The 23,890-nt window shown below is 50.9% G+C and overlaps 4 protein-coding genes across 4 annotated transcripts; 3 read left to right on the forward strand and 1 right to left on the reverse strand.

The window, feature by feature from the left end:
* Nucleotides 1-5,037: 5,037 nt before the first annotated feature.
* LRP88_12681 (uncharacterized protein) lies at nucleotides 5,038-5,418 on the forward strand (the record flags this gene model as incomplete). The annotated part of the gene is made up of 1 exon (XM_083249073.1): nucleotides 5,038-5,418. The coding sequence occupies one exon, from the start codon at nucleotides 5,038-5,040 to the stop codon at nucleotides 5,416-5,418; it is 381 nt and encodes a 126-aa protein (XP_083095173.1).
* A 7,649-nt stretch (nucleotides 5,419-13,067) lies between these two features.
* Nucleotides 13,068-13,805, forward strand: LRP88_12682 (uncharacterized protein; the record flags this gene model as incomplete). The annotated part of the gene is made up of 1 exon (XM_083249074.1): nucleotides 13,068-13,805. One exon carries the CDS (start codon nucleotides 13,068-13,070, stop codon nucleotides 13,803-13,805), a length of 738 nt encoding a protein of 245 aa, XP_083095174.1.
* Nucleotides 13,806-17,064: 3,259 nt separating this feature from the next.
* Nucleotides 17,065-17,777, reverse strand: LRP88_12683 (chromo domain-containing protein; the record flags this gene model as incomplete). Its single annotated transcript, XM_083249075.1, has 2 exons — nucleotides 17,065-17,649; nucleotides 17,706-17,777. The coding sequence occupies 2 exons, from the start codon at nucleotides 17,775-17,777 to the stop codon at nucleotides 17,065-17,067; spliced, it is 657 nt and encodes a 218-aa protein (XP_083095175.1).
* Nucleotides 17,778-22,834: 5,057 nt separating this feature from the next.
* Nucleotides 22,835-23,812, forward strand: LRP88_12684 (uncharacterized protein; the record flags this gene model as incomplete). Its single annotated transcript, XM_083249076.1, has 1 exon — nucleotides 22,835-23,812. One exon carries the CDS (start codon nucleotides 22,835-22,837, stop codon nucleotides 23,810-23,812), a length of 978 nt encoding a protein of 325 aa, XP_083095176.1.
* Between the last annotated feature and the right edge of the window lie 78 nt (nucleotides 23,813-23,890).

Raw genomic sequence — 23,890 nt, forward strand, 5'->3', positions numbered from 1 at the left:
GTGGGCCACATAGAGAGGCTACATGTACACGAGAGTCTGCTCGTATGTCATAAGGGAGACATGACCACGCACTTGGCGAAGAGCTTTGATCTCTGCGCTGACATGGGTCAGTCAATCGGCGTGGAGACAGGAGAGCAGTAACTATTGGACAGATGTTGATATTAGTCATTTGGACTCTAAGGAATCACTGGCCGGCATGGGAATGTATTCGAGCGAGAAAACACTTATGAGGGATTCGTCTTCCTGATTGCTCATCTGTTAACTGTCCTAGTTTAACATTCTTCTCTTATCCCCTTTTCCTTTTCCTGTTATTTTACGTACCCTACCGGTGGCCTCAAGGGTCGCTCATGAGGCCTTTGATTGCTGTCCTTCATCCCCGCCCCCTTTCAAGTCCAGCACGCCAATAGAATCGGCGCTCGGGTCAGGCCCATGGCCATCCGCGCCCTTATCGGCTGGAAAACCCGGCCTTGGGGCGTGATGGTGAGCTGGGCTAGGTCTTCGCTATGACTAAGTGGCACGGAGTCTATGAGGCAGGTGGAGGGCGCTCGTGTCATGGTGTCAGGGTCAATGATCCAATTCGAGCTCTTCATTCCGGCGAGGAGGTAGGCGAGGCCTTATACAGTGCGATTCATTCGGAGTGAAGTCGAAAGCTGCAGGTATGCTGACCCTGATCATTGCGCCATAGGCAGTTGGAACGCAAAGAGGTGGTGTTCGGGCTCGGCATCCATGATCTTTCCGAGCCGTCGTAGCTCATGGCGTCGTTCGAAGCGCTCGAGGCTCTGGGATATCATGAGGCGACCTGCTACTGCGAGGAATGCCTCGGCGCCTAGGATGGCCAAGTTGATATAGTCGCTATCCCCAATACCCTGCTCCCGGGCAGGCCTAGATGTGTCGATATGATGAAATGAGGACAATTCCGTGCTATCCAGGATGTGATATTCCGCTGGTCTTGAGAGGAGACGAGGGAGAGGGTACTGGTTCCTGTACACGGCGGCGGCAACCGCGTACGAGCCCGACTGCGTGATTGTTGTTCTTTGCATTGCGTGGAGGAACCGAAGATATCTTTAGAATTTGGGAGGGAACAATTATCTTGTTTCTCGTACGGACGTTAGAGCAGTTAAATACCCCCTGAGAGGCCTAACCTTGCATGATGCAGCCGGGGTGTGTCTTCTGCTGCAGGCAGCAGAAAGGCTCAAAAAAAAAAAAAAAAAAAGGCCACTGTGTTTGCATTGGGATATGATGTTACAATGTGTTGATAATGTGTTCTTTGTTATAGTTGAAGCCCGGCCCTTGATCGGTTAACTGAGCTAGAAGATCGATCGAGCCCAACCCTCGCGAGCGGCCTTAAGAATAAGGCAACAAAAGAGTGGGTGATATTCCAGGATCTATTAGTGGAAAAGGTGCAGAGCGAGCTGCTCTATCTCATCGAAACATATCCACGATCTTCTAGCTCAGTTAACCGATCAAGGGCCTGGCTTCAACTATAATAAAGAACGCATTGTCAACACATCATAGCATCATAACCCAATGCTAACGCAGTGGCCTTTTTTTTTTTTTTTTTTTGGAGCCTTTCTGCTGCCTGCAGCAGAAGACACACCCCGGCTGCATCATGCAAGGTTAAGCCTCTCATGGGGTATTTAACTGCTCTAACCTCCGTACGAGAAACAAGAGAGCATTTCCATATTCCAAAGACTGCAGTCTCTCAACACAATATCTATCAACACAATGCCAAGAACCACAATCGATCGGTCGTATGATTACTGACCGTCGATGAAGCGGGGAAGTTGGCTGTGGAGGATAGGTCGTGGAGAACACGTTGCCGGGGCTTGGGGAAGGGATCAAAGTTTTCAAGTTGTTGAGTCACAGGGTGACTCAAGCTGTGAGGAAGGAAGGTTTCGGTCGTGAAGATGGAAAGGTTTAGGTTATGGCTGAGGAGGAGTGCGGGAAGAAATATGTTAGTTAGAGCTTAAATGCAACATCTCGGCGAATTGCCAAATGGCTAATATATATCATCTTTGAACACAATAGAAACATATCTATAAGTATGGGAGCAGAGGGAGGAGCCCAAGGGAAAGGGAGAGGCAGCGTCATCATCACCATATCCCAGTCATAAGCATAAGGCACAGCACAATTGCAATATCACAGTTTATGAGGCGACAATAGTCTTGCGCTTAGGCCACAAACGACAGCCCTCAAAGCTCGCTCCTGTGGTGGTACTATCGCCGAAATACGTTATTAGGCGAGCCATATCTTGGCCGCTTATAGCTACCTAGGTAGGTACAGTATGGAGGTAATGGTGACCCATCACTAATCTGTTGGGTTCTCTAGGATGACGCCTAACCTTCAGCTGCCTACCACCTTCACTTCCCCTTCTATCATCTGGTTTTCGCAGCGACCTTAGGCTGCCGGCTCCCTTCACTCCTCGAGCTTCGATGTTCAGCAATCATATCCTTCAGCGGCCCCCCGCGGCAACCGTCATGAAAGTCGCACCCGCCTCGACCTTCCTCAAGGTTTGGAGGTGCATGAGTATACCCCAACACAAAAAAAGCTCTTCTACCTCGCTTTTCCCCCTCTTCGTTCTTCTCCATCATTCATCTTTCCACCGTCCAACATCTATCATCATCGGTATCGTCCTCTCCAACCCATCTCATAGGCATACAACACACCAGCAGACTTCAATCGGCAACACTCGGGCCAGCACAGTGGACGCCACTTGCTATAGCTCTTGGTTCTAGCTCGCGCTGCCTCGAGCGGGAAAGCCTCCTAACATCAGGTGGACTATTCCTACCGTGGTAAGTGCTGCTCTGACCTCCTCAAGGCGATGTCTGATGGTAGACGCAATAGCCAATAAAAATGTCCCATACAGAGACTGCCCTCTTCCAGAAAAGGCTACGATATGCGGCCTCTTTTTTTGCGCCCAAGGTAGCAGAGGGTCTTTGTCGGGATAAGGCCTGCGTCATAGACCTATATGACGAGATCGTTTCAAACCTTCACTACAGGGGCTGGATCGATGATCGACAGCCTGGCAACCTGCTCGAATTTATCGACTTGACCAAGGATGTGTTCTCTGAGAAGTACCACAGAATTCTCCTAAAGCGCGCCGAAGCTTTCAACAAGCTTTGCCAGCCTGATTTGCCTCCTGAGTATAGTATATCGGATGGTTTCATTCAAGACAAAACAGTTCAGGAATGGGTCCTCGATATCACGAGGACGATTGCCGACCACTGTGAAACGGTGGTCGGGGATGAGATTAGCGACCACTTCCTACGATGCCAGCTGGAAGAAGAACGCGATGCTGCGACAAGTGTGCCCGAGCAACATCCGAATGCGACACTGGCGAATGATCGAGATTCAACAGCCAGGGAACAGACTCGTAAGTCGCAGGGCTCCAGTCGCTGTTGCAGAATCATCCCGATCACTCTCACCGGAAACGACGCCGGGCAAGCCTGGAATGCCGAGCCTAGAACAGGACAAATGGAATCAAACGCAACATTTCCAACCCTTTCGGGTATACCCTGGGACCCGACAAGCCCAAGGTCGCGGGACATGTATCATGGTACTGCGAAACCTCGGACTGAGCGCAACCCTGCCAGATGGCTCCATTGGCGCCGCGTTGTCGCCTACGCATCTGGATTGCTTAGCCCATTCAGAGGCATGTAGGGAACAGCACCAGAGACAAGGTCACAGGCCGTGCCACATTTGTGCGACTTGTCAGTGGTATGGACCGGCTTCAGCCCTCTTCGCTGTTTTTTATGGGCGGCATGGATGTCTGATGTTTTGGGTGATGTCAGGGAGGAATCCGGACCTCTGCAACGCCTCACAGAACCTTGGGAATGCCCCGGCACGGATCACATGCACCAGGGTATCATTCTGCATCAATTCTCGCCAATTTCGACTCAGGAGCAATACACTCAGTTCACTCTTCCTGCTGGGCAAGAGAATGCCTGGAACGATCGCCTTGGGTGGGTCAACCGCCAACGCAGACACGGCCTGTATGGCCCCTCCGAACCTAGCGCCGCAGGGATTTGGCGGGAGTTTTCACAGTTTCACTCTGGAAACCCAGCAACATGGCCGGATGCCTTACACTCTCGGGAGTTTGGTGGTCAATATGACATGTTAAGACATTACACCACTCAACCTTGGAGGACAGTGTGGCATGGCAAAGGTATCGAGCTTTTGAACCAGTTACATACCGCAAGCTTCGCGATCACGTTGATACCCTCGGACGACAAGGTGCCTGGGCAACCTGGGCAGCCCCAGCGGCCTGAAACAAGACGTCTGACCCAGGTGACAAGATAGGTTTGATCGCTTAGAAGTCGATGAAGAAGACGGCCCGGAAGGCGAGGAATAGAGTGAGTGGTTTGTTCAAGGATAACGGAAAGGCTGGTGGTGTTGTTGGCTGAATTGGGGTGAGCAGAGGTGACCGGCAGACTGGTATCGATATGCTCTCTTTCAAGTTGACACCAAATTTATTAAGCCAACGCTTTTGAATTATCTTTGTGTCACGTAATGGGCTGCCCATGCATCCTTAGCGAAGCTCAATATCACCGAGCGATTATCCCATGCGCACTCTGCAAAACCGGCTGGGCGCTACGACCAACTGAGAATAGCATCCGAGATAAGATCGTCGCCGCTCGACTCTGTCGGGGCCGATGCATCGAGGACCTGGTTCACGGACGTCGTTCAGAGCTGCCCCAGAGTGCTCAGGGACCACAGGTCACAGGGGTAATAAATGTTAAATTGCTATGTTCTTCCCCATCAGCTCGCAGCTCTATGTCTTCATACCTAGGTTACATCCCTGACTACGTATCTTTCCACTATTAGCAGGGAACTTGGTGATCAGTGGCACGAAAATGAAGATACTTGCCCTAATAGTGAGGTTATTATGGAGCATAAAGTACCTCATTGGTACAGAATTAACTTTATTACCCCTGTAACCCTGGATAATGGACAACCAATCGAATACGGGCCGGCCCTAGCAGACGAGGCCAAGGCCCAAACCGGCCTCACCCCCGTGGCGATCAAACCGACCCCACGCTGCGAACCTGGATCATCTCCTTCGAGGATAAGCCACGCCACGACTTCCGCCTCTTCAGCAGTAGCCATACCGCCAGACTCATCACCCGAGCCCTCACTCCCACGCTGTGCACATGCTGCCGGGGATTCCACTACCGACAGAACTGCCGACGGAAAGCACGCTGCCGACGCTGCGGCTCCACAGAACACACCAACGAATGCTGCAATGAAGACGCCCCCAAGAAGTGCATCAACTGCCGGGGACCGCACGAGGCCACCAGCAAAACCTGGCCAGCACGCTCCTTTCAGAAGAACGGCAAGCTGATCAAGCTGACGAAGGCTGAGATGGCCCAGGCCACAGAGCATGGCGAACTGCTCTGCCAGAGGGCCAACCGGAGGTAAAAGACGATCTTCGAGAGCATTTGATAGACAGCAACATCGATGAGGGCGACAAACTTCGGATCCGTACCAAGCTGGAAAGACTGCCACGACTCCGTCAGAAGCGTTTACGGAATAGGATTCCTGTTTTACGTAATTGCGAATGCTGTTACAATAAAACCTCTCAATTAGATATGGTGTATTGCCAAGGTCAGGAAGGCCATATAAGCTTCATTTGATTACTGCCTGCACTTTCCTGGGTGCTCTCACTGATTGTTCCCAGTGGTTTTGCAAGAAGTGTTTCTCCGGCCATGCCTGGGAAGTTGTCGGGAAGCTACGGTACGAGATCCCATGCATGTCCACGGACGGCTGCAATGCTGGATTCTCACACCAAGAGCGGAAAAAGGGTCTGAATCCTGATCTCCTCAAGGTGTTGGATAAGCAGGAGGCGAGAGCAGCTATTCTTGGTATCGAAGGCCTCGTTCACTGCTCATTCTGTAATTTTGTCGGGTTTTCCCAGCCACATGAGGGGGTCCAAGAACTTGACTGCCCTGAGTGCGGCAACGTCAGCCGGTTCGGACGCAGAGAAGATACCGAAGCATGAAAATCGGTAGTTGAAAGAGCCTTGGTTGAAAAGTGAGAGCATCGCCTAACGCGGCCATTTAATAACAGCGTGTACCCCCTATAGTGGGGCTGCTGTGACCAATCAGATCGAGATACCGTGATGCCGTTCATTATTATCTGTTGCTGGCTCACATGGGACCAGGGCCTCAGGCGAGAAGAAGTATGTCACCGATGAAGAGAGGGCAAAAGAGAGCCAATCCTAGAGGCAATACAGGCGCCCTGAACGAGGTCAGAAACATAATCACAATCAACACGGGTAGTCAGCGGCCCCAAAGAACCATAACGCCATCTAGAAGGGTACCAAAAGGGGGTTTCATAGACGCACAGCCGGCTGTGCGAATAAGATCTATTATGAAAGAGCCATACGTGGCGTTATTGAAAAGGGGTCACATACTGCGAATTGTCTCCCCAATTCACAATCAATGGCATATACGGTATCAATTTCAGTTGCTGTGCCTTCCATCTGTCACAATGAACCCAATTGACGCTTCTCATCGCTTCCCAGACGATATTCTTCCTTCTGAAGGCCAATTCAACTCACGGGGGGAACTGGCCACAGCAATCAACGCTTGGGCAGCGTCATAAGGTTACGGCTTTGTCGCCAAAAGCTCTTGGAAGACCACAATGGAAGAGTTGGAGATATCTTCAACTGTGATCGTGGAGCAGGCCGTGCCCCTTCCGCCCACAAAAAACGGCAACGGAAAACTACAACGCGTCCTACAGGATGCCTCTTCTCTGTGACAGCAAATGAAAGCCTATGTGGGACTATATGGAGTCTAGGGCATCGTCCTGGGGTTGGTTTTGATCAGCATAATCACGAGCAAAGCTTCAATGAAGTGGCACATCCAATACTTCGTCACTATTATCCTCAGATGAGTCAACAGTCCACCAACTCGCCAATGCCGGTGCTTCGCCAAAGGAGACCAGATCCTATCTACGCACAAACTCGGATACACTTGCTACACGGCAGGATATACACAAATGTATTGCACGGGGCAAACGAGAACTTGCTAGGGGTCAAAGCAATATACATGCCCTTGTTGATCAGCTCAAGAGCGGGCTTCTGGGGCCAGATTCGTCTTGATGAGAGTGGCAGAGTTGTGGCAGTATTATTTGCACACCCGCAGTCACTGGGATTTATCCCGAAGTGCTTGTGTTGGACTAGACATATAAGACCAACAAGTATACAATGCCCCTTCTTGATGTAGCTGGTATTGACGCCAGTCAATGGTCCTTCTGCATTGCCTTTGCATTCCTTAGCGGCGAGGAGGATGAAGACTTAGTTTGGACTCTTCAACGGTTGAGGCATATGTATGAGCTTCACGGCGCAGCCCTTCCATCTGTGATGCTTACAAATGTTGTTGATATTGCGCAGGTGTGCTGAGTGGAGGTATTTTTAATGAACTTGATTGTGATTATTGAGGCAAGAGTTCTCCTCAGGTCTATATCTCTGAATGATTCCATCTAGGACTCTCAGACTGCTAGTCTGAGTCCTGAAAGGAAGGAGGATCCTCGGGTTTCCAACAGGTGGAGGGCCCAGGGAGGTCTGGCAGCCGAAGCTGCAGAGATCGCTCGAAGCAGCACGAGGCTGCAGAAACCAGGGTGCGGAGGCCCGGAAAGGCGAGGGCGACGAGTCCAAGAGCGTCGAGCACCAGGGTGCCACGCGTATCATCTGGGCAGCCATAGCTGCAGAAGTCGGTCGGACGGGAGGTTCGGGGGAGAGCGCAAGGCCCAAAAGAATGTCGGACGCTCGTGAGGCCAGAGAAGTCGAGGCTCAGAGGAGCCAGAAGTACCACAAAGGGGGGAGGGCCGAGAGGCGATGTGGAGAGCTCGCGAAGCTCAGTGTCGTGGGGGCAAGCGGCGAGAGGAAGGGTCAACTCACTACATCCCTCTCTCTCTAAATGGGTTTCTTGCGGCAGCTTTCAAGGTCCCGTCGGGCCCTCAGCTGCGGTGTCGATTTTGGCCTGTGAAAACTTTTTTCCCCTAGCGGCGCGCTAATAGCGCGTGCCAAGAAAAAGCTTTTACAGGAGGGAGTTGTCAGAGATGTTGTGCATGCAGTGGCTGCAGGGTAATAAGACCTCACCTCTGCTGACAAGCACTCCTGGTCCCGGGCCTGCCAGGTCCGAAGTCGAAGTGCCCCTGGTAAACCGATCCCCTATTTCCCTCCCCCATTGCCAAAAGAATTTGGCGCTGGCCAGAACATGGCGCCTCTCGGTCTATTCACCAGTGCTGAAAAAGTGAGGGACTGCCAGGGAAGACTGTCGAACCAAGTCACCAGGACCTCGATGAGTCTTGGTACCGTCTTCGGTTGTGACACCGCGTCCTTTTGGCGCGGGGATGGGCAGGTAGCCTCTTCTGCGGTGTGAGCTATCAACACGCTGCATTAGCAACGCTTACAGGGCAAGGTTTCACTAGCGCGTGGCTTGTACCTTATGGTCGATATTGGGGGTCGCCTCGGCAAAGTATCTCTACCTACTGACGATGCCAAAACGGAGCAACTCATGTCGCGAATCCGTCATTCTCGGGTGTGAAGACATCTGGATCATCTCGCCCATATGGCACCATCGCAAATCCTTGATTTGTGACAAAGTAGGCACATAGTGCTCACAGGCATCAAACTCGATCAAGAACGAGTCACTGTCTTGGGCAGAGCGAAAAGTCCATTCCTCCCCGTTGTCAGACGCAGTTATAAACCGAAATCCGCGACTGACGTATTTTTCTACGGCATCTTCCGTCTTTCGATGGACAGCTTCAGGAACTTGCCAACGGAATGCGCGCTTCCCTGATGCAAGACGGTAATACAGATGTATGGCTATATGCTTGCTCAGCATGCACTGCACGTGGCTTCCGTAGAAAGACAAAATGCTCCCAAATACCGTCTGCGATAAGCCATCGGTTGGCCGGGACTCAAAATGGCAATTACGTGCCTCTACTGAAGCGGACTAAATAGTATCAGAGTCCAAGATCTGCCGTATAATCTTCGACAGGCTAGCCCCTAACAAACTACCCTACCTGCGGAATGAAGGAAGGATGGCTCAAACTGAGAGTGGGTGCGTGATTGACACGATGGATATTGATACGCAGGTGGCGACCAAGTTGCCGACAAGTGGTGGCCAAGAACGGTCAGCACGACCGAGGTCAAGGCGTTGTGGAATGAACTTACGACAAGTCGGGTCAATATTGAGACGTCTGGCGAAGAGCAGAGCAACTTTTTATAACTAACTTGTTGCTTTTCTGTCTTTTTATCCTCCACACGTGCATTAGTCAACTTCATCACTAATAGACAGACGACGACTCGGTTGAGAATAGGCTGTAATTGGCGCGTCCAACCAGCTGTGGCCTGTGAATATGATGCTCTCCGAATACCATATGTGTCGTCCCAATGTCCTCAGAAAATGCCCCGCCGACTCGAGGCGAGCCTACTGCCGACTGTCAATTCTCCACCTGGCCATGACAAGGTTCTTTTCCCCTTTGGAATTCGATCTTTTCTTCCGAGACTGCCGAACTTACCAACAACAATAATACATTCATACATCTATGCCTAGCTCGCCTCGAAACCCTAGTCTCATGACGCCCTTGCGATGATCTTAAAGTCCATCACGTAGCTCGCTATAAAATATTTGATATGGTCAAGATGCAGTCGCAAAGCATCCGTAGATTGAGGTACCAACATAGATATACTTGATGACCAATTCTAAGCACGCAAGGAGGCAACGTCGCGCGCAAAATAGCTAGACTACAGGTCCCCATCCAATGGTGATGGATGAGACACCATTCTGGGTTGTGCCAAAGGACCGAAACAAGACTGCGTCTTATTTGTCCCAGTGTAGTCTAGACCATGCGAGCGAACTCTACAAAGTGGGTGTTTTGAAGGGCACAAGTCAGCCACCGCCCCAAGGCGATCCCAGCAGACATGTTTACATATATTTTGTAAACAGTAACAGATACTGTCTGCAGGATGGCAACCGAAGGGAAGTCTGTTGGGAGAAGGTCGAATTTAGAAAAGGATATGCGGCTAGGAATCTGGAAGAATTGGCGGTCCTGGTGATTGGAAAGATAGTGAACCGGACTGAAAAGGAGTACATTCGAGGCGAAGTATAAGTCATCATCTTCGGCCACCTAGGTAGCGGGTAGATGGAGACAGATGTGTTTGTGATTAGTGATAGTTGGACGACGTTGTTGAAGAAAATCGAGCAGGTGCCCCAGGTTCACGAGGTGGCGTTGAAAGACTGCTGGCTCTCTGCGCTCAATCGCTGCGGTGTAACATATGATTATGAGCTAGGTGCGGTCTACATCAGAAACAGACAGGGTTTCAAAGAGGCAACAGCTATGGTGGAGGGGCTGGAGATGATATGGAATCTGGACTGAGCCATGTATAGGTCTTGTTGGAAATCCGAGGATCCCCCTTCCCTTCAGGATTAAGACCATCAGTCTGAAAGTCCTAGACTTAGAGTTCAAAGTCCTGGATGGAATCATTTAGAGATATAAACCCGACAAGAACTCTCATCTCAACAATAACAATCAAGTTCAATCGATACCTGCATTCAGCACCCCTGTGTAATATTTCCAACATAGAATCGCTAGAGCGAGTGTGTTGGACATTCATCTTCGGCTCTAAATACAGCCCATTGCATCCCCCATCGACTTTGACGAAGCAAGCCGCCTAATTCGGCCAGGTGCTAGATAGCGACACTGATACGAGTCTCGACGCTTCACATCGACACACTCTGATAAATACCAGTCCTTGCGCCGCTCACACCACACACTTCTAACACATCACAGCATACATTTCAACATGAATAAAGAACACCATGAAAATCGTCATATTTCAGTGAGAGTTACCGATGTTCAAATCACTGGACGCGGAGTGAAGACCGTTCATATTGATGGTGAACCTCTCAACCGTCCAGTACGCAGCTTATTCGATATTCGCCGCGTGTATCTGAAAGCGCTGCAGACTGCTGAGTTGGAGCCTCTATTGAGCCAAGCCGAGAAGCCTTCCCGAGGGATTGGTCCCAATTGCGTAGCAAGACTCCCTCCCTACACAGGTTTCTACGTGCAAACGCAGAAGACATTATACATCTGCGGGCTCCGAATCTAGGCGTGCATCCTACGTGGGATTACCACAACCATCACGGATGAACAATCAGCTTCCGTAATGACTGACATTGCACCATAGTTCACTATAGGGCACACTTTCAGGTGTTGAAGGCCCTAGGCTACTGGTTGTTGTGGAGCAAGAGGGAGAGAGAGAGACGAAGGGCGAAGGCTTTGAGTTTGTGGATGCGGGACCCCCAATTTATCAGATTAAATAGTATCCTCCGCCAGTAGGATTTGCTGATGAGGACATAAGGAAAAAATAAAACAAAATTTAGCATCAATGTAGTCACACTCTAGCTTCAGAGAACAAAGACTGCCTCATGGGCAGTGGTGACTACACTTTAACGTCTCGACTGTAACATAGCAACAGCAACCTCCGATCCCGTAAGCCAGGGCGTGAAACAACTCTCTGCTACACTACGGCAATAGCAATAGTATACCTTGTTTCGAGTTTTGGGACTGAAATGGCCGTTGTATCTTGGTACAATATATACTTACTAATCTAACGTCTTTCTAGTTTTTTAAGACCTCACAGCATTTCAATCCCGGGCAACCCTAGGCCCCATGCTTCCTGCATACTAGCCGACGGGTCTGACAAAGGACGCAAAAATTTGGACTAAAGCCCAAGTTTAGTCGAATTCGGCTAGGAGGACGACAAATCCAGAGCATGTTTATATTCCTCAGGAACTATCTAGGCCGTGTTTTGTGAGTTTGCTGGCCTCGACCTGGGACCACACCACATACTGATACACGCAATCAGCAAGTCAAAATTATATCTAGCCCCCCCGCACGAACGGCCGGAACGGCAACGCTACGGGTTCGTCACCACCGTCAAGTGGCTGTGGAACGTGCGTGACGAAGACACCATAAAGAGGTGTGGGCTTGATGCGTATTTCTTCCTCCGATACCTACAGACTCTGCTCGCTATCTTCTTCCCAATCGCCGTGGTGGTGATACCCGTGCTAGTGCCATTAAACTATATCGGCGGACGGAGTAGCCAGCTCAACTCTGACGGAGGGGGAAACTCGACGGGCGGGCGTCCAGACCATACCACCGGGTTGGACACGTTGGCATGGGGAAATGTGCGGCCGACGAGCACGCATCGCTACTGGGCGCACCTCTCAATATCTGTCGTAGCCGTGGCATGGGTCTGCCTCATCTTCTTTCACGAGATGAATAGGTACGTAGAAGTGCGGCAGAGCTATCTCACGAGCGCCGACCACCATGCCAGGCCTTCGGCAAGGGCCATATTGGTAAACTCGATCCCCGCTTCGTTGTGCACCAGAGAAAAGCTGCGGGACCTGTTCTTCCTGTTTCCCGGCGGGGTGGAGAACGTGTGGGTGAATATAGACCTCTCCTCTTTGGCAGAGAAGATTGACAGCCGCGATGTAATCCATCGTAAGCTCGAAGAGGCCGAGACGCTCCTCATAAAGCCTACTCAACGGGCATGGAGAAAAGCTGGCAGACCGGTGTTGAGACCTGACGGCGTGTTGGAAGTCGCAACCAGTGGGTATGAGAGGTCGAAATCGGCATCTGGGTGTCAGATACCCCGAGTTCCAGGCCTCAGTCGTATGGATTTCGAGAAGCAAGGGAAATTCTCCTTGAGAGACTCTGGTGATGGCAGGGGTGGCGGCGGCGGCGGCACCGACTGCGAGAAACATGGCAAGGTATGGCCATGGTGGGAGATCCTGAGTAGAGACGACCGACCCTCCCATCGGTTGCCGCTCTTTGGCTTGCCATGGCTTCCCGGGATCGCGCCATTCTCGAAGAGGGTCGACACCATAGACTGGTGCTGAGAGCAGCTGGACGCTATGAACTCGGAAATCGAACTGCTGCAGAAGAACCCAGAAGATCGCTTTCCGCTCCTGGACTCGGCATTCATCCAATTCAAAACCCAGGTGGCAGCTCACATGGCCTGTCAGAGCAAGATTATCCGTCTCCCGGGGCAGATGACCCCCAGAATCATCGGTTTCTGCTCCAAGGGAGTCATCTGGGCCAATCTGGGCCTATCCTCCCGGGCGAGCTGGTTCCGGTCGATGGCGGCGTACGGCATCCTGCTCGTCATGATCTCGCTTTGGTCCATTCCCGTGGCCTGGACCGGCGCTCTGAGCCAAATCGACCAGCTTGTCGAGGGGAGCCGCTGGGAGTCGCTTTTGGAGGACAGACAGATGCTCAGAACGGCCGTCCAAGCATTCGCCGGCCTCCTGCCTACCATACTACTGGCACTTCTCCTCTACCTATTGCCGCCATTCCTGGAACTCCTGGCCGAGTTCAAGGGCGTCAAGACCCACGCGTTAAGGGACGAGTTCGTCCAGAGATTCTACTTCGTCTTTCTGTATATCCAGATCTTCCTCGTCGTCTCCATCGCCTCCTTCTTTACGGCATCGATCGACGAATTGGCAGCCAACGTGGGAGAGCTGCAAAGAGCAAGAGACGTGCTCGACATGCTGTCCAGGAATCTGCCCAAGGCGGCCAACTACTTCTTCTCCTACATGATCCTGCAGTCGCTCTCAGCCAGCTCCGCGACGCTCCTGCAGGTAGGCACTCTTATCACACGCTACGTTCTTGGGCCACTGCTCGATTCAACACGTGCCAAATCGCTCCGCCATAAATACGGGAGTCACTCTTGGGCTGCCATTTGGCCTATCTTGTTGGATTTCTGGGTGCCGCAGCGCTTTGGCACGTAAGATCGGCCAATTCCCAGTAACACTCCAGCCGGAGAGTATGTTCTTCTCAGTCATTCCAACTCGACGCGCCTTGGCGTAGGCCCTGATGAAATTGACCTTGTCCTTTGGAGTGGAATCAGTCAATGGCGCGAACTTTTCCAACTCCCGTCAATATGCGGCTTTGGAAGCATTGAATACTCTATTGTCTAACAGCTGGAGCCCATGAGAGCAATGTGCTAGCAGATAACAACAATAAACGTTGTTCAACAAGTACGTGGCCATCCATTCGTCCTTCCGTCGCTCAGTAGTGATCTTGAGCTGAAGGAAAGGAAGAACATATCGTTGCATGACTCCCATGACCATCTAAAATGATCAGTCTCGCGTCAGAGTCGTCGGCAGGCATGGTCTGGGGCAGATAGACTCTTTCAAGCCATTCAACGCCAATGTGGTCGTCAGTCCACCCGTTAGGCGAAGTTATGTAATACCAGTCTGCTATCTGCTTGAATTCCTCAAGAAACCACTGTTTCTGGAGTTCTTTCCCCTTGAAGATTATGCCAGGGATTAAGGCGCGGCCGTCAGCCGTGACAGCTTCGATAAATGAAGTCCAATTTCGAGTCTGTGGTCCCTTGAGAAATGCCTTCCGCTTTGGGTCCGCGCTTCAAACAACCAGGCTATCTAAGCCTAAATAAAAAGGATTAGTCGGTCAAATTTCAAGCACTGACAAGGTATACAGATAGATGCTTGCCGAAACCAGTCATAATACCCCCTTCGTCAACGTTGACGGTGTTTTCAGGCTTGATCCAGCCATACTGGCCCTCCCTAATATCAAAGTACCAGTGAACTGCCTTGGTTGGGCGTGAAAGAGTTGAACCTGTTGGCTTCCTGACGTCTACCCATCTTGGCCTTTAGGTCTATGCGGCGCTTAATAAATCTGGTCACCCAATTGCGTCCTAACTCGGGATGTTCGTCCTGCTGTCTCAACAAGCCGATGACGCAAGCGAGGATCTGTTGTTGGATTGCGCAGGAATGCTGAGTGCACTCGATAACAAATTGTTATTATTGCTGTTCTTAACTCCTTACAGTCGAAGGACCTTTGAGGCCTTATATCTTCGACTGATTCCTCCTAGGACTTGAGTCCTACAAAGCCCTAGACGACAGTCCTATGCTCCGAGTTTTGGACATCAAGCTTTTAACTTTAATCTTGATCCTGAAGTTGAGGGGGAACCCTCAGTTCTTCCAACAGGATCTGACTGTGGGACGGAGCATAGCCCAAGGATTCCTGCCGGAGTATCCAGAAAGCCAGTCTGTCCTCTTGATTCTTGGACAGACGTCGGCGAGGCTGAATCTACTCTTTCACGGCTGTGCGGCCGTTACTTCTGTCGATTAGAGTCCCTCGGGGCACTCCTCGTCTCTGGGAGTCGAGCCATGTCCTATCCCTCCGCTTGTAGTGTAAGTCTTTGCCTACTTGCTTGGGCAATAATCATGGAAGGAGATCAATGGTTTGTGCCATAACGCAAATCTCTGATGCTCCAGTTCATCCGATACTAGCCAGGAAACCCTCGCGGGCACAGAGTAATGAGTTGCATCTTGTCCAAGCTTAAGGGCAAGCCCCGAGCCACTCTCATTCAGTACTAATTCACGTACATGGTCACTGCTCCCGTCATCCTCGTTGTCGCCTTAGAATGGGGTAGCGAGAATCCTGTGACCACGAGGGGGATAAGAAATACGAACCAGAGCTTTCTTCTCGTTTGTGATGAGAACTAGTATACATACTAATAACTACCGGCACTCACTTTGCGACCCTGGCAAGAGTCTCTCTCCATACCCTGGGCCTGATCCCGGTTGCTTTGCCGCTTCCATCCAGCTCAAACTCAAAGTCGTCAATGCCAATGCCGCCGTACTTGAGGGCATCCACTCCGCCCCATGACATGCAAAGATCAACCCAGGGATCGACGCTGCCCGGTAGAGGCCCATTAGCCTAGATGTCTCTATTGTCTAATGTCAATATCAGATTGAAGCAACACCAATTAGGATGATCTAGCCGGCGACTGTGCTGGTATCGCCTACCCTATTTAGATCAGTGTCTCCGATTTGCTATGACAACCTTGAGCATCAAAGTCTATCACATCTCTCCTCTACACTAAATGCCAAGCAACTGTCGATTTCAACTGTGAGTTGCAACCATCTACCCTTACATAAATGCTCCCTCAACCAAGCCGGTATCATGCCGGTCGGCTATCTGATTCCGCTGTCAAGTTTGATCAACCAACACAATGTGCCTCATGTACCAGAATTGTGTACTGATCATTCAAACATCATGCCCCAGAACAGTCCGACGCTTTCTCTCATCTTTGGCAGGACGTCGGTCAAATAAAGGAACTCTTTTTGACTCAAAGGTAGTCGTTGATTTTAATCTCACTCTTGGCCTCGCTATTGAGGTTGCCATGGCCATGAGGAGGAGGGCACGTGTAGAAGCCGTTGATGGCCCTACTCAACATTCAACCATTGACTCCAGAGAAGCCAGTATATCAAATATATGGGTTACAAGCACTCTGGAAACGTAAAGCTCATAAAAAGCCCCCGGTGAAATGCGTCTCAGGCTCATCATCGTCATTTTTGACGCTTAAGTCAGCCGTCAGCAAGGGATGGCATATTTACACGGGAAAAGACAGCAAGGCATAATCAAGAGAAGGTCATTGTCTCCGGTGCCATACTGAAGAGAGCAGAGGGAATCGCCGACAGCCTAGGTTGCATAGCATGTTTCTGAGGGGTTGGCAATGCGGCTGAGGAGGCGCATTTGGGTGGTTAATGACAACAACTGCATAAGGGTGAGGGGTTGGCCATCTGAATGTGTGGTTGAGGGTGCACGCTGGCATGCCGCGGTAGTTGGTTGATTTCGGGTGGGTGGACGAGGGGAGCGATGTAGGCAGAAGAGCGAGTAATTGGTGATACGGCGCTCGTCGAAAACAAGTGAGGAACGTGGAAGAACAGGACATACTTTTCTCGTCCGCTTCGCTGGGCGAGGCAACATCAATATGCCCCATGACAGAACCGGGGCTGTTGCAGCAGGACCTGTTTGAACAAGTATCGTATCAGGCAACTGCGAAAGCACGAAGATTACTGAAAACTATATTGCACCTATATGGAAGCTTCGCATTTTTATCTTCAATAACTTAACTTCTAAATATGGAAGGCACACTCTCGCGGAACCCGTTGTACTCAACGACCTTGCTGAGTTGTCTCACTGGGAATGAACCGACTTTAACGAGGTCCCCAGTCATTAGTTATTGGCACCTCTAACCTTCTTGCGTGGTCCTCCTGGGCTACGGATATTCTTGCGCTTCTGAGACCCCGCGGTACCCCCCTTCGATACCTTGGCCTCAAACTTTTCGAGCACATCCGGGGCAATGTTTTGAAGCGTGTAATCATGTTCCCACGTTGAGTCGGTGGGGTCATAGCCAACCCACTGGACCCGATACATGTATTGGGTCTTGGAGACTTTGGCACGCTTTGAGATCTTGAAAACGTGGTAAAGCTCGAGGTTAGTCGCACTCTCGCGTCCCCCGAGCCCGTCCCAGTACTTGTAGACGAGGGCTGGGACGACTTCCTGCAGATCTCTTTCCGCCTCCCAAGTTGTCTCACCATCCTCCCATTCAACTTGAATCTCAACAGTCGAAACTTCAGTATCGACGCGATGGGCATTGAACTTGTTAACCTGTGACTCATCCATCGAGGCAGGTGCGGCAGCGGCGTCACCATTCACCCCGGCATCTTTCTTGCCCCTCTGCTCGTTGGTGCTCTTCGGCTCGTTCTGTTCGGCAGCGCCAGGTGTGAGGCGATCGACGTTGTCTTTGGCGGGGTTCCTCTGAGACTTCTTCTCAGGCCTTCACTATGAGCTCCGGTGCCAGCATCAGACGGCACCTTGGGACCACCGACATTCCTTTTGCGAACCGTGGGGACGCCACCCTCCTTGATGGGAGTACCTGTAGCCATTGTCCGGTCCCTGGCTCTCAGCAGTGAAGCATGAACGTCTTAGGGGTCTAATCACGGTCAGCTCGATGTCGCGCGATGAGAAGGTTTGTGCCGAGGCAGTACCTGAAGCAACACACGAGAGCGCAGGATATAATCTCCTTCCTCGTTTGCCCTGGGTTGGTGATTGAGGTTGATGCGGCAAAGTGATAGAGTAGTAGGAGGGCGTCACTGATGTTGGTCAAAGCCGCGACTTGGTCGGGCGCGTTCCTACGCGACGCGGTTGCTCAATAGAGGAGGGGGCTGGCGAACAAGCCACAGGCAAGTATCTTCAGCCCCGCAGCCTCGAATGTGATGTGGAGGCTGTTGCCCAACACAGGTATAATTGCTTTTCCTGATTCTCCGGATGATTCGTGGCTGCTTATTCTGTACTTCCTAATTGGTGATGAGTACAGTGCACAACTCGCCTCCATTTATGATTGACTGTTGCACAAGATGCAATCTGTCATAATTAGATAATTCTTTATGTTTTATGCAATTTATGAAAGGAGGCTTGCTTGGTTGTCGGCTATGCAGATGTTTGCCTCTTATGTCAATGATATTGATGTTTAGAATCGACTACCTGTCTTACGGCCGACCTTGTCTACAGTTAGACACCCGGTGGCGGCTTTCGTCGCCTCGGGTAGTAGACAGTCGAACTCAATGGAAGGCTTCGTCTGCTTGTAACGAGAGAGTTGCTTCGTGGTTTCTCCTATGCCTGGAGCTTCGGCCAGATGATCACGATTGGAGCCATCTCGCAGTAGAGTGGATCGCATTTACAGTGGCATGATTTTGCCCTGACTATTCTAACCTCTAGATAAATCTGGTGAACCAGGCGTAGGCTCGCCTGCATTTTGTGACCATGTGTCACGAAATTAGACGCTGACGCTGGTCGATGGTGCGACGCCGGCCGACGTCTGCTGTGATCACACCTCGTGGCCCTTGCCCGTGTCAATTCCCCTGAATACCGTGAGAGGGACACGATCCCGGAGACTTCAAGACAGCCCTCCTAATTTTTTCCTTACCAGCCCCCTCCTGAAGTAGAAGCTGTAAGAAGATCCTGAGTTGACGCGGGATCCAGCCGCCCCCTGGTATTCCAGCCCCAACCCGCGCATTTGCCACATATTCTAACTGGCCCTCAGCGGCAAATACCATAACAACGTTGCTCTCATCCGCCAGCTTCTTCAGCTGTTGCGCTGATGTTGCCGGCCGATATCCATCTCCATACACACCTAGAACTATTCCTTTGGTTCCATTGGCGATAGCCGCCTCAACAAGATATATAGGAAAGTCTTGATAGGCTGGGATGAATTCCACCTGTGGCAATGGGGTTCCTGGCGAGATTCCACTGAGGTTAAACTTCATAGGAGCACAGGGGCCGGGGAGCCATCGAAAAATTGGTCTAAAATCCTTGATATCTCCCAGAAACGACCTTGGTCCCGGCAAGAACTCATTGTTCTCCTTTTTGGTTCCCCAGGGAGCCATAATCTTATTCTGAATGACGATCACGACTTCGTGTCCTTCTGAGCTCCAACCTTTCGTTGCAGCTGTTTTCACAGCGGCGAGGATATTGCCGGGTCCATCTGCGCCGTAGGTCCCGGGCGGCAATATGGCACCTGTTATGACGATAGGCTTATGGCTTGTCACCGTCAGGGCTAAAAGAGCAGCTACCTCGGACAAGAGATCCGTGCCGAGCAGAAGAACGATTCCCTGTATGTGTAGATTGTTTGCCACTTCTGTGACGTGCTGGCTGATGCTGATTGCACGCGGTGAGTCAATGTTAAGGCTATCGACATTCATGAACTGGTCGTAGTGAACAATCGCATCGTTGCGCTATTGCTCAGAGATACCTCCAGTGATGTTATCAATGTGAAAGGCGCCAGCCTCGTAGTCTGTTGTCCTTGCTGGGGAATCTGTTGCACCGGCTATCGTACCTCCCGTCGCTATGATTGTGATGTTGGGCAAGGGGTCATTGATGGGGCTTACCCAAAGAGTAAAGGAGGGTAACAGTCGGGCATGAAGAATGAGGGACACTGAGAGTAAGTGACAGTGGGAAAGAGTTGTCTGCAATGGGCTGACGTTGTACGTGACAAATTTGTAGTTGGCGAGCAGATGCCCTGAATTATCAATGATGGTCTTGGAAGGGGAAAGAGGGGCGAATATGACAGGCTGTATTGCTTCTGCCGTTCACATGCAGACTACGGGAGGAAACACGCCAGGTTCGGAATCAATTCATCGTGATTTAGCGGACTAACTGTTTCGTCTTGCCCCTCTTGTACAGCTCCAAGCAGTAGGATCAGCAGGCAGTACGAGCTACAGTGCTATCGACTTCCTGCTGCAATAGCGACGTATCTAGAGACCCATGAAGTTTCAAGGAAAACAGCAACAAAAATAATGCCCAAGGAGTCCAAGGCTGCCTGCCCCGTTTTCAGTTCGGTACATTAGTCGTTGTGTCATGCGTTTAGCTCTGAGGTATCACTACGAGACTAGGCGACCAGGCAACTCATGACTGAAGCCGTCGGCCGACCCGAATCAAGCTCACGTTTGTGCCAAAACCTCATGGATTGCTACATAAATAAAGAAAATAATCTCATCTCCTCCGTCAATTCCCGGGGTACACTTGCCGCCTCCGCTTCCACTCGATGCCCTCTTCCAACCTCATAATCGTAGCGCCGCCAGTATGATTCTCAGTCACTTGACATTCTTGGTCCATCCAATACCTCAGGGTCTAACACAAACTAAACCCTAGACTGCATCACTAGCATATTTATCCTGCAATGGGCTTGGCTGAGTTGCAGTTCCAGGAGGGCTGTGGATCTTCCATGCCCACTCCACTTGATCCAACGGCATTGGCGTTGCCATCCAGACCCTTTCACTCGCCAGAAAGAGGCAGTGTAGTATCCCTTCAATTGTCGAGGAGCTCCGGCGAGTACCCAGCCCCACACTACCCTTGTCAACAAGGAGGTACATAAGGGGAACCACACGATGCGTCATTAATCAATACCACCTAAATCCTCATACAAACCATTCTTAATTAGATAATGACTTCCCAATCGATACCTTCATCACTACCTACGGAGGCAGTCAACCCAGGGGCTCCAATTAGGGTAGCCAAGGTCAAGAAGCTCAAGGAGGCCGTTGGCGCCGGTCAGTCGTAATAAAAGGAGGCGCCAGACAGTTTGGGGATGTGAGCAGTGTGATGTAGCGATTTGTATCTCGAGAGACTGCTGGTACTTCTACCATAGGCTAAAATAGGTGAGGGGCTAGGTACCTTCAATCCGATGCATTTTTATTGGCCGCCAACCCCTGCTGTGACCCGACCGGAGCTCCTCGACAATTGAAGGGATACCAGGCCCTGAGCGCATGGCCTTGAGGATGGGAGTGACCTTCGGAGAGCTTTGGGCGAACTTGTCGTATGTCTCATCCATTGACAAGAATTAATGCCCGAGCCGAAGCCAGATCACCATGCTGCCTTCGTCCGCCAGGAATAGAAAGATAAAGACGATACCAATGAAGAGAAATACCTGCCAGGAGGATCTATACGCTGCCTCTGTCTTTATCGACGCTGTGTATTGGGCCTGTGCCTCGTGTGCCTCTGAGGAATTCGTTTCCCTTATACAGTCAGATTCTGGATCAGTTCTGGATTAGTCCAGCGACATCGACGTATCAAAACCTCTTCTCGTCACCGGACCTCTTCCGCTCTCTTCGCAAGCACGGCCACTGTGCAACCGGCACGGCTTGGCCGAACTATGGCATCTACAAAGGTCTTGCAGAGGCCAAAAAGGCCGACGACATGGGGAAGCCGGGTTCCAATTCAATGACTAACCGCCATGAATTGATTTTATATATCGCGCGTAGAAGTCGCACATCTGAGTCATTTCAACACATAATTCAGGAAGAACATGTGCTGGGATGAACTACCTTTTTGGGGCACTTTTCGTGCATTGTTTCCGCATCGTGCTTCTACTTCTGGCCATCGTTCCAAATGACATATACGATAAAATTTTCATTCTCGCCGCAGAGCATCGAGGGTTTCAATCTCATCTTCCCAAGATCCTGAAGGATAGGTTCGATCCCCTACACTCGCCACAGCTCTATCTGGCGCGGTCGGGAAATTCTCTCTTCCACCGGCCCTTGTCGAATATTCATCAGGGGTGGTTTCATGTCTGATTCTTATAGAAGTGGATCAACTTAGAAGATACTCAGTTAAGTAAGGTGTCTCAAACATACCCAGCATCCGCTTTGAAATCCCCCATGGTGTAGTGACTGCCCTGCTCGCCAGGAGAGCACTGGAGGCATCAATTTTGCCGTAGAGATAGCTACGAGTGATTGGATTGAGTTTCGCCCTTAGTGTTCAGAATATAAGTCTTGGTAGTGGCTTGATCGTTTGTAAGTGATGGGATATGGGATATTCGCTGTCGTGTCGTTTTTCCTTTGACTTTTACGGAGAATTTTATCACGTTGGGGTTCTTGTGGAGATCCCACCGAGCAAATCACGTGTGTCCCATAGAATTTCGCCAGTACAGCTTAAGCGATCCGGGGCCCATGATCCATAAATCGTACTACGAACGAATCAACAGTCAACACCATCCCATGAGTGCCCACAAGGCTCCAACCAGATCACGACGAGGGGTCGGGGCCAATTAAAATGCATCAAATGAAAGGTACTTAGTTCCACACCTAAATTACATGGTGATAGAAGTCCCAACAATTTTGGCTGTTACAAATCGCGACATTGCACAAGCGGCAGCCGTACCAAGTCTGCTTCCGCCTTTGGCAGTTACAGTGCCGACCACCTCCAGAGGCCGCCCAGCTTTCTACGTAAAGTCTTTGAGCACGGACCTCGGCGTGGCTGGTGTGGCTTCTCGATAGTGCGTTTTGCTTGTGATAGAACTGTGGTAATCAACCCCACCTTGCCAAAGATGCTTATTGCTGTCACGTGCCACCAAGCACGGCCGCTTACGGTCGTGGAAAACACACAGACATCTGTCATCGTCATTTCCCATAACACGTCCAGAATAAGCCCTGACTTCCGACCTAAGATGGCTCCCCGACTCTCTGACGCTGACCATGAAAAACTTCAAGCCATGATTCAACGTAATGAATCGACTAAACATATAGCCCAGGCCATCCCCTGCGACCCCCGAACCGTTCGAAAGGCCCGAGCGCGGTACAAGCTCTTCAGTTCGACGAAGGCGCCTCCAAACCATATCGGTCGCAAAGAGACAACAGCTCGAATGCAAGATGCCTTGCTCGATGAACTTGCAAAGAAGCCGACTATGTACCGAAGCGAGATGAGAGCGTTTCTCCGTGATCAATTCGAGGTCCAAGTATCCTTGTCCAGCATCACCCGGCTACTGAAGTCTGCGGGGTGGACCCGGAAGGGCACCCATCGTGTCGCACAGCAACGTAATATGGAACTACGAAACCTGTACCTTTACAAGATCTCCAAATATAAATCATTCCAGATGATCTTCATAGACGAGTCAGGCGCCGACCGACGAACCGGCCGCCGAGACAAGGGATGGGCTCCAAGAGGAGTCACACCCATTGAGGTTGGCAGGTTCAACCGTGAGCAGAGGTATCAGATCCTTGCGGCCTATACACAGGATGGTATCGAGTTGGCGCGTGTCTATCCTGGGTCTACTGATACTGCTATGTTTAAAGACTTCATCGAGCAGCTGCTACGCGGCTGCGGACAATGGCCACAGCCAAAGTCCGTTCTCGTCATGGATAACGCATCCTTCCACCGGTCTGAAGAGATTGAGCAGATGTGTACTAACGCTGGTGTGGAACTCGTCTACTTGCCCCCGTACTCGCCGGACTTTAACCCGATCGAGGAGTTCTTTGCAGAGCTGAAGAACTTCATCAAGAATCCCGGACCCGAACTGTCGGCGCTTTTCAAGAAGGACTTCAAGGCTTTCTTGCAGGCATACGTCGACGCTGTGGGACGACGCAAGGCAAGTGTGAGGGGCCACTTTCATCACACCGGAGTTGCGATTGACGAATACGAAGAGTAAATGCCATGAATTGATCACTACCGAAGAAGATTGCACACGGTCTACCGTAGTATATACACTACTATACTCCATCACTGC

This window comes from Fusarium phalaenopsidis (genome assembly GCF_050370095.1).
Source record: "Fusarium phalaenopsidis strain FUZ10S chromosome Unknown contig_32324, whole genome shotgun sequence".
Classification (NCBI taxonomy): Eukaryota; Fungi; Ascomycota; class Sordariomycetes; order Hypocreales; family Nectriaceae; genus Fusarium; species Fusarium phalaenopsidis.